Source organism: Paroedura picta, chromosome 6 (genome assembly GCF_049243985.1).
Source record: "Paroedura picta isolate Pp20150507F chromosome 6, Ppicta_v3.0, whole genome shotgun sequence".
Taxonomy (NCBI): Eukaryota; Metazoa; Chordata; class Lepidosauria; order Squamata; family Gekkonidae; genus Paroedura; species Paroedura picta.
In genome coordinates, this window is record NC_135374.1 from 41,311,237 (window position 1) to 41,325,081 (window position 13,845).

At 42.6% G+C, this 13,845-nt stretch overlaps 1 protein-coding gene across 10 annotated transcripts in view; it reads left to right on the forward strand.

Moving 5' to 3' along the window:
* EPHA6 (EPH receptor A6) overlaps positions 1-13,845 on the forward strand; it is a 537,720-nt gene that overhangs the window by 351,687 nt on the left and 172,188 nt on the right. For 9 of the 10 annotated variants that reach the window (XM_077342222.1, XM_077342223.1, XM_077342219.1 and 6 more), the window contains one exon: positions 7,320-7,444. The exons of the other annotated variant lie outside the window; for it this stretch is intronic. In XM_077342222.1, coding sequence (XP_077198337.1) covers positions 7,320-7,444 — 125 coding nt within the window. The remainder of the gene's footprint in view (positions 1-7,319; positions 7,445-13,845) is intronic. 10 annotated transcript variants of the gene reach the window in all.

The window sequence follows — 13,845 nt, forward strand, 5'->3', positions numbered from 1 at the left end:
ACAATACTTCAGGTGCCATTGAGCTCATTAAAAAATAAGTCATCATAAGGAGCAGAACATAATTAAAAAAAAACACAGAAACCAGTAGTGTTTCAGCAATTCTGAGAATTTAGGGGTGCATCAGTTTCTATTAGTCCCTGATTTGAGGGTTGACAGGTGATACTAAAACATTCTTAAATTGTGTCTTTTTCTCTTGCTATGGATTGGTCAACTCCCCTGCCCTGTGCAGGAAATCTTAGACAGAAAATTTCAACAGATTGTTGTCCAAAGTTTACTTGAAGATCTCCAACAAAAGAGAATTCACATGTCCATAGAGTTAGCTACATTGTTAAATCATTTGTATTGTTAGTAAGTTCCTCTTTGACTGATTCTGCAGTTATGAGTTTCAAGAGCATTTTCACCACATTGGACTCTAAGTGTAAACTCTGAGTTTGTGCCTGGCATTCTGCATCTGTGGTTTTCTCCCATCACTGGTCAGGAGTCCAATTGCAGCATGTGTGTTGCATTTTCTCAGGAGAACGGGCGGTCCTGTCTCCTGTCACACATCCCCTTTTTTTTCCGTCTGAGCATCTGTAATAATGCACTCATGGCACACAATCAAAAAAAAATTAAAAGCATACACCCATCCCTCAATTTCCAAGTCACTAGAATCACCCGTGCAAGGATTCTTGTGTTGATATATGTTCAGTCACCATGAATGCATGAAAACAATGCCTGTCAGCCACCATTACACAACTGTTTTTCTGCATAGAAGTTATGAAGTGGCCCGTTGCTCCTTAAAGCATAAAGTGAGTTTGGATATTGGAGGGGGAGACAGGTGGAAGCAGGGAGGAATGTGGAGCCCTCATTTTTTACTTTTAACTTTCTGGGGCATACCCAGAAAATGAATGCTATTGTTACTACAAATTCATGTTGTCATGCAATCATGTTAAAAATATTTTTTTTTTAATACAGAAGGAAGGGGGGACGGTGAGAGGAGAGGCAGATTATTGTTTGGAGTTGCTATGTCATCACTTGAGGTGGGAATGGAGGGTGAAGTGGACTCAGATCCTGGTTTCTTCACTGGTAAACTGTGAATTCCCTCCCAGGGAGGGAAGAAATTAATTTTTTTAGGAGTCTCAAATGTACAGCAAACAAGGAAAATATTCAGATCTGCTCCTTAAGAGCCCATTTTTGTGTGAAAGGTTTGTTTTTTCACAGAACTTTAGGGAGGCCATTGCAGAATTTTTTTGGCTTTGTGTTCAGCTGAAATCTGTCTTCCTGTAACTTAGCCCTGTTTGATCTAGTCATCTTATCAGGAACAGTAGAGCATAAATCTTTGCCCTGCTCTGACAGCTCTTTAAGAATTTGAAGAGTACATCATGTTTCCCTTCCCTCTCCTTTTCTCCAAACTAAGCATATCTGCAGTGCAATCCTAAGGAAAATAACACCATTCTGAGCACATTTTTATCTTACCATTATAATTGATTTCATTTGACTTCCAGTTGTTGTTCATTTGCTGTCAAGTCACAGCTGAACTAGGTGATTTCCCATGGGGGTTTCTAGACAAGAGACATTCAGAGGTGGTTTGTCACTGCCGGCCTCAGTCATGACCCTGACCTTCCTAGGAGGTCTCCCATCCAAATACTAGCCAGGGCCAATCCTGCTTAGCCTGCACTATCCAGATTTAGGATTTAACTCTATTTAGGATTGTACCATTAGTTCCTTCAATGCTTCCTTCTCTGCCCTACTGTGAATCAAATGGGTAGCCGTGTTGGTCTGGACTCTACTCTACTGTGAATCAGTTTCTCTGCCCTAATCTGAATCAGTTTCAATTTGTTTGTGTCTTTTAACAATGTAGTTTATTCCAGAGCAGTTCTGGTTTATGCAGAACAGACAGGAATTATTGTTTTCATTACCTCAATGCTATATACAATCCAAATTCACATTAGCCCGTTTTATAGTCCCATCACACTAGCGATTCATGTTCAGTTTGCAATCAACAGCAACCATTGGTGGGCTACCATATGAAGGAGGAATCATCAAAAATTCCCTCCCCCTTGTACCTGTGCCATTTGTAGAAGAATTCATGCAAGACGGATGGGAAATGGTTTTGTTGATTTCCTTTTGAACTCTCCCCCTCCTTGACAGCATTCCTGTCATGTCTTCCCATACTACATGTCATATTTTCAAGGCAAAAATGAACCTAAGTTCCAGGAGCCATTGAGCTCAACTTTTGTTTTCTGGTCCCCCCCCCCCGCCCCGCCCCTCCCCTCCCTCACACTCTTCTCCTTGCTTGGCTTTTCGCTGGCACATACCATAGCCTGTTCCAAGGAAGTAGAATGTTCTTCACAATGCTGGTTCAGCATGTTATGACTCAAGCAGATAATCCTGGCTGTCTTTTGGTCAGAAGGTGTAAAAACATAACATTTGCTTTGTTCCGAATGTGCTTTGAAGATAAAAGCCCTTCTGCCATCAGAATAGCAAATGGCTGGAAATTGATCAATGATGGGGTCAAGGGAATGTCTATATGCATCCTAGGATTAGCCAGTTGTTCTTAGCAATAGAAATTCTGTGTTGATGTTTCCAGATGTACCTTCTTGGAAACAATAAACTCTGAACTTTTTTTTTTCTATAAAGAATGTCTCAGTTTTCCTTGTCTCCTATGAGACAGTAGCCTTGGTTCATAATAATTCCACTGCCTGCCTGACGATCCTCTACCGCTCAGGAGCAGGTTTTGGAAGGCTGCAGAAGGAAAAGAAGAGGTCCATCCCTGAACTTATTCCATTTATAGTTCACTGAATCAAACCCAATGATGGTGTGGGGGGTGTTATTACTTTTCCTTACAGACTTTTCAAAATAACATATGAAATAAATCATTTTTCTGCACTGCACTACACTGAAATAGCATTTTTTCCCTTAGCACAAGACTGTGAATGACCTTAGACTCCATTTATTGCTATATAAGAGACAACATTATACTTACTGTCAGACTTTATAGACATTATAATCCTGTTATAGAAATCAAGGTTGAAGCATTTCATATAAGAATAATAGTATTTTCTGGCCGAATGAAAGTACACATTTCTGCTGATAACCTCAATTGCGATGTTGCAGTGCACAAAGTCAGATAACACATTTTTATAATTAACAGTTTGGGGTAACATTCATTTATGCCAGCTATCTACATTTGCATTTTAAGCTGTCCAAATGTGTTTGCTATGGGAGCAAAATAGGCATGTTCATTTTACTAATTTTGGAATATATATGCCTTTCAATGTGTCATGATTAGAGCTTTAGACAAGATCAACTGAAAAGAGAAATAGGACATCATTGTACTATATTTAAGAGGGGAAATCATGCAAAAAAGAAGAAATTATTGAATCATAGAATCATAGAATCATAGAGTTGGAAGGGGCCATACAGGCCATCTAGTCCAACCCCTGCTCAACGCAGGATTGAATGCTTTCCAGCTAATTTTTTAAAAATCAAATCTGATAGAAGCTTTTGGTAGGATATATATGCTTATAGAGTTGTCTAGAAATAAAAAAAATTACTCTTACGACAGTGGTTTAGGAAAGTGATCTTAAAAGGAAATAGTCAAGATTGTTCTTTGACAGTACATTTCTAAACTTACCACTTCAGTAGAACCCAGGATTCTCATGGATTTCAGACCCCACATCAAAAATATCACTTGCCAACAATATATTTTTGTATTCCATTAGCAAACACATTTCTATTGGTGTCTCATCCTGCAATGATTGCAAATTTGTTGAATCTTTGTCACTAAAATACCACAGATAAAGCTTTTATTTGGTGACCAATCCACCCAACTGATCATGTTTATGACCTAGTAATGTATCACCACATACCTAATGCCCATCAGAAACAATGCCAGATTTCAGATATGAATGTCTACATCAGTATGGCATTATTGCTTGCAGACGTAATGTGTGCTACTAACCAATTTAAACTAACTAATTAAAAAATATATTGAGATCCAAAGGGTCACAGAGTACAGCCTTACTCTGGAGTATCTGATGAATGGCCAGAATTATCATTGTCAGACATTACGTATAAAGCATCAAAAATTATGATGTACTATATCATAATTTAAAAAGGTTGCCAGACATCATTGAAACATACATAGTAAATTACCTATTTTTCCCATAAAATTTTAGCCTTAATTTGCAGGAGGAGATTTAAATGTTTGAGTTCAGAATTTACTATAGAAACAGATGATATGGTAAGAGGGAGAACAATTTTACTCAAATACTAGCACTGCCTGTTTTTACTTTGCATACTGGTAATTCTTTCCCAGCCCATACATTCATTTTAAAAAAGCCCATAGACATTTTATGCTACTACTGTAGTCTTTTTCTTGAAAGCTTGCTCTGAACTTCCCACCATTTGGGGAAGGTGGAGTAGGAAAAAATCACTAGCCGTATCTCTTGCATTTCCTTGACAGGGTAATTGGTTTGATGGATAAAGGGAATGCAGCGTATATAATGTGACTTTGGCAAGGCCTTTGACAATTCCAGATGGCTTTCTCAAAAGTAATTGAAGAACTGTAGGTTGGCAGCTGTTATGCAACATATTCCAGAGGAGTAGTCATGTTAGTTTACTGACGTAAAAAAACAACAAGGAGTCTTGTGGTACCTAAAAAACTAACAGATTTATTGTAGCACAAGCTGCTGTGGACTACAGCCTGCTTCTTAAGATGCATATAGTTTTATACTTTCTTGACTGATAGATATTCTGTTACCATGCACTCTTGAAAAAACACACGTAGGCATGTGTGTTTTAGGTCCCAATTAATTCTGCAAGTGTAACCTGTCTTTTACCACTTCTCGTTCCTCCTCTCATTTTTTGTTAAGGCTGCACTAATGTCTACCAATTCCCTCTTTAAGACTTGGGAATCCCCATCTCCCCCCAAAAGCCTTGTCTGTTCTAAAGGAGTTACATGTTTTGGTTCTAATATCTAGCTGATGTACACACTTCCAAGAGATCTTCAAGACAAACCTCCAAGGCATGTATTGAAAGAAGATGGAATCAAGAATTTAGAAAAATTGTGAGAAACAACTTCATTGGCTGAAATATCTAACGTATTAATGCAGTCAGACTATCAAACATGCATGTAGTACCAAACACGAAAATATCCACAGGAAATGTTAGATAACTTCTACACAAGTAGATTCTTATGCACATACAGTTCAAGAAAAGGAACTGCAACAAAGAAAAGGAAGGAGGCAAAGTAGAAAATTATATTACCTATCATTGTATGCTTAAGTGCTGATGAGCTGTTTGGGATACTTTCCAAGCTCCTAGCAAGCTATTGCAAGGCTGCTTCAAACCTATATAGGCAAGAGAATTAGGGTGGCAGGAATGCTTCCCAAGTTACCCAGGGAAGGGTGTTGAGGCATTCCTCAATCCCAGCTCCTGTTCCTACTTCTAGTAGGATAAAAAATATTGTAAACAGTTAACCGAAAAGGCCATGAAATGCAAGGGGTAACTATGGATCTGTAATTTTTCTATGTAGAGCCTAAATAAATAAACAGTAATAAATAAGCAGAATAGCGCACAAAATAACAGTAGTTGTGATAAAGTTTCTTTCTAGATGTTATTTAAAACAATTTCATATCTGCTAATGGTCCCTCTTCAGAGATTTTAGAAGGACATGGTAGTTTAGTATTGGAATCATGGAGTTGGGAGGGTTCCCCAGGGTCATCTAGTCCAACTCCAATGGCATACATAATACTGGAAGATAAGCCCCCCATGGTTGATATCATTGTCCTATAATAATAGATATGTATCCCACAAAAGTTTCCGTGAATGCCAAGTCTTTGACATATGTTTTCTTTTATCCTGCTCACTTACTCATTCACACACACTCATGCAGACAGTTCACCATCAGCCTAAAGGCCTCAGGCCGCTAAATGTGCACTCTAACCTTCTGAGCAGTGCTTCTGTCCAGGCGTTTTGTCATCTGTGCTCTAGGTTTTCTGGAGGTGACCAATCAGCTTGTTTTCTTCATGGGACCCTCAGAAATCCCAGGTTCTCATGGTGGCTTCTGCTCCTGAACCTCCTGAATTATTGCTCTGGTAGCCACAGCAAGCCATAAGTTCCTTGACAGCTTCTGATTGTCAGGGGGCCCTAGCACCTGAAGGTCTGTCTTAATTTGTTTTCCATGAGATCTACCACTGTGGTGAGTTAATCCTCTGATGACAAATCATTAGGCCCAGTCCTGACATTCTTTGATGGGCCATTGTTGCTGATGACCTAGGGAAGTAAGATCAAATACTGCATTCAGCACATCATCATTAATGTTCACCTATACTGTCCAGTGTGTTCCCAGAGCTCCCATTGTCCTTATTTCAGGAAGTTGGTATATATTGTTTATAGACATGACTTTCTGTTTGTGTGGATCTCTTGATCAAGGTATTTCTTCACTGACTTTGTATGAATCTGGAGTCTTTCACATCTTTTAGACTCCAGAATCTGGAGTCTTTCACATCTTTTAGACCAGAAGTGGCCAAAATGGCCCTCAGTTAGGCTATTTTATATTAAAAACTAGCAAGAAAGCCCATTGCAACCATGAATGCAATGGGCGCTAGGACCCAGGGGACACCAGCAGCACAGATCTCTCTCTCTGGCAGCAGGAGCCATAGCAGGTAATCAGGGGTCATTTGCGGTTTGGCAGGGCTCTCTGTGTCTCTGTGTGTCTCTCTCAGGCATCTGAGAGCAAAGTGGCTAGCATCTAGGGAAGGAGGGCGAGCTGGCCGCACCCTGATTGGCCCTATTCCATCTCGGACAGCCAGAACACTCTCCACCCCCAGGGCTGTTTCACAAATATTAAGAGAAACATTGGATAAGGACATGTAGAAACAGATGTTACTTGTTGCAACATTTGACTAAACTTCCAGAGTGGAGAGTATCCATTATTGTTAACTTTGATGGTTTTGTTGTAAAAAGAAATGTTTTGGCCATGGAAATAATCAAACGTGAACATATACATATAGAAAGTTTTCAAGAGTAGATCCAATTTTGCTCACAAAAATATGTTTTATTATACTTTTATTCTGCGTCTCAGCCAGTAAACTTAGCTCCCAGATTTCAATATAAAAAAATGATCAAGAAAATGAATTCTCAGCTGGAGCTAGAAAGAGGAGACTGATGTCTTTCTCTCTTACAGTGGTTCAGGGATATGCAGCACCAATTCTGTTACTTTAACAGTTTCTTAGAAAATCACCTTGTAATCTGCTGGTCATGCTCTTTAGATGTCAACAAAAGTTAAATCTGTTGCATTGTCTTTAACCCATAGTTGTCCTTTTTCTTTTCAGCACCATCCTTGATAGGTATGGTCAGGAAGGACTGGGCTTCCCAAAACAGCATTGCTCTCTCATGGCAAGAGCCTGATTTTCCTAATGGAGCCATTCTGGACTACGAGATCAAGTACTATGAGAAAGTAGGTCTTGAATAAAATGAAATCAGACCTCCCAAAAGTGTGCCTATGGCCCTGCATCCCCATTTTATAGATGACTGTAAAGTATAGCATTTTATTTTATTTTGCTTATCCAACATAGAGGGGGAAAGACTTTTAATGTGTAGCATGCATTTATATGACTGTTGTACTTACTATTGGCAATGATATTTTCAGCATGGCTTTTGTACCATGTTGAAGTAATAACAGGAAGATTCTGCCAAAGATTCATACTGTGATTCTTACTGCACAATTTCAAAGTTTCATAATGTAGGCAATGATCTGATTTGATACAATCAGAATATCTGGTGAAACTTCACAAGACTGCTTCAGTGTCAGTTATCACCTAGACTGAAAAGTGGCTTCTAAGAATCAAAAGAAAAAGAAAATGGGTGCCATTATAAGTTCATCTTAAAAGTTTCTTTTTATCCTAAAACTGTTCAATCATCTTTAAATAGGACAGGGTCCTATTAAATAAAAGACTAAGGCCACCTGGGGAGGAGTTAGGGCGGGCCCTGTCCAGGATAAAAACTCAGAGGGCCCAATCAGGAGCCGCGAAGCGGCTCCTGATTGGGCCCTTTGTGTGTCCATCCAGGGCCAAGCAGCCAATGGGGAGGCGCGCAAAGTGCCTTCCTATTGGCCCCTCACCAGGACAGACCAAAATTCCATTCACCCAGCCCAGTCTGGCTGCCAGTCTGCTCCTGACCACCAAAGGGAGAGGAGGTCAGTAGGGCTGCCAAGGGGGATGAGAACAGAGGCTGCACCAGCCCTTTTCGCCCCAAGGCTGTCCTAACTGCCATGTCCAACTGCAAATTGCCTCAGAACCCTGACAGAGCTGGCTGGAGGCTGCAGAGTGCTCCCCTCCCCCCCCCCTTCAGGCCTGCTGCGAAGGAACCTCTGACAGGCCCTGACTGAGGGAAGGAGGCCTTTCCAAGAGCAACGCAGGGGAGCCTGAGGGCCTTCCTTTTGAGGGGGGGGGACTTTCCCCTTCTGCCAAGCAGTTGCCTGACAGGGAGGCCACAGAAAAGCCCCTTCTCACTTAAAATACTGCTCTGCCTGGAGGTTAGACACAGCCAAGCCATGTGTCTTTCTTCTTTGCAACTCTCTGCAGATTTGAGGCCACTGCACAGCGTTATTCTGCAGAGGAAGCTGGCTTTTTTGTCTCCTGTTTCATCTGCACAACAACCCTGTGCAGTAGGCCTCAAGTCTTTTAATTCAACAACAACAACCTGTGTGGGAAGCCTTAAATGTTTCTTCTCTACCACAACCCTGTCCAAAGTAGCCCTTTCTGCCTGGGGAGCTGATCTTTATACTCTGCAGGTGAGCTGTAATTCCAGGAGTTCTCCAGGCCACACCTGTAGGTTGGCTACCCCTGGGTTGGAAATATTCCTGGAGGTTTGGAGGTGGGACTTCAAAATTGTACAATGCCTCAGAGTCCAGCCTTCAAATGAGCCATTTTTGCCTGCAGTTGGTAGGGAGTGGTGCAGGAGTGTCCCTCCTGGCCTATGGATTATGGCCAACCCTTATCAGCAACTGTTTGTATTCTGGGGCGCAGACAGGCAGACCAGCATCAGTCCTGTGAGTCTGGAAAGTGCAGGAAGATCTAAATAAATATTTACAGCCTGAAACTAAATAGAGAACAAGTAAATGTCTGGAGACACATCGTAACTGAAATAGTAACTGGCAAATAACCTTGGCCTGGCAAATAAAAAAACAGTATTAAAAACCTTACTAAGGTCAAGACTGCTGTGCACAGACAGTCTTCCTCTTAGGGTTGCCAGCTTCCCTGTGAGGCTCGCTACCCCACCTCCCTCATGGGGAGTCTGCTATGGGGAGAGAAGGGGAAGACGATTGGAAAATGCTTTGAGACACCTGAGACCTGCTGGGTCACTGCGGCCCATTCCCAGTTCTCTCAGGTCTCTCACAACCCTACATACCTCACAGGTTAACTATTGTGGAGAGACAAATAGAAAAGGTGTTTGTAAACCGCTTTGAGACTCCTTTGGGTAGTAAGCAATAGGGTACAAAAATCCGTTCTTCTAAGGAGCAACCATGAAAGAAGCATGTGGGCACATAACATTTTACCAACAGTAAAAATATGGGAGACAGAAGGAACAGGGTGAAACTGGGGGGCATTGGTTGCCATGTAATCTTCCCCTAAGAAGGGTCTCCAGTCTGATTTTCCCTTCACATACCTGAGGACATGGCTCTGGAAAGCTCATCTGTAACCACTATGCCACAATTCCCAAAGGTCAGTCCTCTCCCACAATCAACGAACATTCCACACCACAGGTTCTTGACACCCATATCTCCACACCCATGGCCTCATTTGCCACCATGCCACCACAACCTCCCACACAACACACATGACAACCCCATGCCCTTACAGACTGGACAACTCCGCCCCTTCCTCTTCCCACTGCCAAGCTCTAGCGCCCGTTGTATTCTTGGAGACAACGGGCTTTGCCCCTAGTCATTATTATAAAATTGGTGACACAAATCTGTTCCACTTCATATTTCTGGTAAGGGCTTGGAGGAGGAGCTGGTCTCATGGCTTAAGCACCATTCAGCACTTAACACCCACTCAAGGCAGGTATCCCACCCCTGAGTGCTTCCTCCTCCAACGGCCGGCCAGCAGCCAGCCAATCGTCTTCCATCCCCCACCCCTGACCACTTCCCCCTTTCCTCTTCCCTCCGAGGCTCAAAGGCTGCAAATACCTGCTGTGTGAGAGCTGCCCCTGCCCGTGAGTTCCCTGACTGGGGCCTCCAGCCTGCAGCCTTTTCCAGGTCCTGAGTGGAGGGAGAGGCCATCCTCACAGTTCTTCCACCCCACCCCCAATCTGGTGCCCGTTGTATTCCTGAATGCTTTCCCCCTTGTATAATAATAAAAGGTAGTGTTGAGCAGTGGTCCGCAACCTTTTTATCAGTGGGGACCACTCAACGCCGGGGACCACTCGCCGGGGACCACTCACCGGGGACCACTCAACGCCTTTTACTGAGGCCCGTGGGGGGGGTAGTTTACTCCTCTACTCTCAACCACTGCCCTAGTGCTCTCTGATCGCTATGGTAATGTTTAAACATCCCTTCAAAATAAGATACAGACACGCCACAACAATGAAGTGTGTTGTAAAGGGCTGGGGGGGATGAAGTAAAGGGCTGGGGGGGGGAGAAGGCGTCCTTCGGAGCCCACCTGCAATTAGTCGAAGGACCACATGTGGTCCGCGGCCCACAGGTTGGGGATCGCTAGTGTTGAGCATATTGGTGGTATCAATTATGAACACTGTTAATTGTGCATGGGTTTTTTGCATACTGTAGTGATGCATACAAACTATTAGCTACTAAAAATACACATGAAATAGTATACTACTAAGTATAAGCACTACTAAGAACACATGTGCTGGGAATAAAGGTGGATTAAACTACAATAGGAAATATACACCTATCTCAACACCGCCCACGGCGCCGTGGGCGCCGCTGACTAAATAAAGCAGTAAGGGGTTCTGGGGTGGGATGTGTCCGGGATGAGGAAGGGTTTGGACTCTTCCTCTGGTCAGACAATCGGAGGGACCAATCAGCAGGCGCAAAGCGCCTGCTGATTGGTCCCTCCGATTCCCAGCCCCAGCAACTGCGAGCCGCATGCAGCGCGGCTTGCAGTTGCTCCTTTGCTGGCGGCCTGATGCGTCGGAGGTGCGAAGCACCTCCGATGCGTCAGGCCGCCCGCAAGGGAGCCCCCCCAAGTTGCGTGGAGCGCGGCTGCCGGGGGCTCCCTGCCCGGCGGCCTGACGCCCGAGAGAGCCGCCGCCAACAGACCGCCGCCCGAGGGAGTCCCCGCCGTCAGGCCGCTGCCACAGAGCACCCGCAAGACTGTAAGCACCTAGCGCCCGCTGTATTGGTCATACAGCGGGCTTGATTACTAGTTCAGTAATATTTATGCTACAGAGAAGTGATTCCTTGAGAACCAGGGGTCTAATGCTATAGACGGAATGTTCTATATTTATTGAAGGATGGGTCATGTTACAACACTGAAATTAAACATACTATGTTTCACTTACTTGGAGGTTGCTGTGTATACCAGCGGCCAGCTACAACACTCTGCTTTGGTTCGAACTAAGACTGCAGATTTTTCAGTGTGTTGGAGGTGGTGTGAAAGAGGCACCATTGTGCATGATGTATATAACCTTTCCACAATCATTTATTGAAAACAGGTTTGGCATAATAGTATATTACTTCAGAAACCTGCAAACCTGTTTAATTGAACAGACCTCAATTGTGGGAAATCCAAGGCCCATGTCAACGTGTAAAACAGTGTGGGACAAAAACTTAAACTCCCTCTTCCCAAATGTAGCACTCCTGATCCAAATTGGTCTCATATGGAATAAAGTTCCAAACAGAGGACTCCCAAACCACATCTGGTCAACTTGATCAGAGTAGACAGATAGAAGCATTAGGACTTTGTACATGTATAACCTGTGGTTTAGTAGTAGAACATCTGCTAGGCATGCAGAAGGTCCAGGATTCAATCCCTGGCATCTCATGTTGAAAAGGTCCGGTAGTAGGTGAAACACCTTTAGTTGAGCTCCTGGAGAGCTGCTACCAGTCTAAGTAGACAATACCGACTTCGATGGACCAAGGGTGTGATTCGCTATAAGGCAATTTCATCTATGTGTGTTCATGTGTATACATATGAATTGGCTTATTTTAAGGCTAAATATGTTCTTAGTGTTGTAAAAAAAGACTGTACTCCAACAAATACTGATACTTTATCTGTTTGACTGGGGGAAAAATTGTAGATTGAATATCTTCATTTTCTGCAGGTTTTACTAATGATTTTAAAGTGTCCTTTCTCACTGTTCTTGTCAGAGCGGTTCAGTTAACAACCAATTATTATGTATTCCTTACTGAGCAGTTAATAGCTTTATAGTCCTTTGCAGGAATACACCTGCTGCTCATAAAAACATTTATATTGTAGTAGATATCTGACTAAATTGATACATTCTGTATTTGCAGTGACCTTGTACAAATTATACTGATCTTAATAACAGACCTGAGTTTCTAAATAAAATTGCCATGCCTTTCTTCATAGGCAGATAGAAGTTTGAACATTTTTATATCAAATTGATTGTGAAACATTTCTAACAAAGATACTCTAATTAAAATATTCAATTCTATAACCATATAAAAATAGACCTGCACATCACAACGTTACATGGGAATTGGATGGTTTATTTCAATGTATATTAAAGGTGAATACGCATGGAAATGTTTTCTAGTAATGACAAATTTTTGGAAACTTTTTCCCGAGAACTCTGCTTATGACAGCTCCCAACCCATGTGGTTTCTCAGCATAACCTTTTTTTAGTATTCAACAGGAAACCTTCCTCTTTTCTCTCCCAAGAAGAGATCCAACACAGTACATGTGCTCACATATATACATAGTAATTGTTTTCTGTAACAAAGCCCACAGGTATGTCCTCCAGGAAATCTAGATGTAAGCAATCCAGTTTTTTTTCTGCAGTACTCCCAGAAAGCTCCCCGCCATCTCCCTCCAGCAGCACCAATGCACCAGGACTGCGAGTTGCAGTACCATTTTAATTTGCATTTAGTTATTTAGAAAATTGCTTTCTGCCTCTCCAGAGACTGGAACTTTGGGGGATGGACGATGTTGGAGACTATTTAGCTGCCTTGAGCCAGTGATTGCCTAGAGAGTTTGAGGCAGGAGCAGGAGCTCATTAGTTCTTTTCATTAGTAACTCCAGCAAAAAAAAACTTAAGAGAGGAAATGGTAGGACCACCAATATGAACTTGATTGATTAATGAAAGTATCAGAACTGAGCAATATCATTCATTCATTCACTTCCTTAATTTATATTCCACTTTTCTATAATCACCAGGGTTACCAAGGCAGGGTATAGGGTAGGGTGAACACATTGTGCTGGCATAGAAGAACCTGTCCTTCCAACTGACCAGAGCACCTTTAGGGATGCATTTAAGTGACATTTAAGAGCCTCTTGTGGCGCAGAGTGGTAAGGCAGCAGTCAGGCAGTCTGAAAGCTCTGCCCATGAGGTTGGGAGTTCAATCCCAGCAACCGGCTCAACGTTGACTCAGCCTTCCATCCTTCCGAGGTCGGTAAAATGAGTACCCAGCTTGCTGGGGGGTAAACGGTAATGACTGGGGAAGGCACTGGCAAACCACCCCGTGTTGAGTCTGCCATGAAAATGCTAGAGGGCGTCACCCCAAGGGTCAGACATGACCCGGTGCTTGCACAGGGGATACCTTTACCTTTACCTTTAAGTGACATATTGTATTCTACTGACTTTGCATTGATTTTGTTGTATTTTAATTATATAGCAAACCGTTGTGGAGACTTTTTTTTCAGTCAAAAGTTA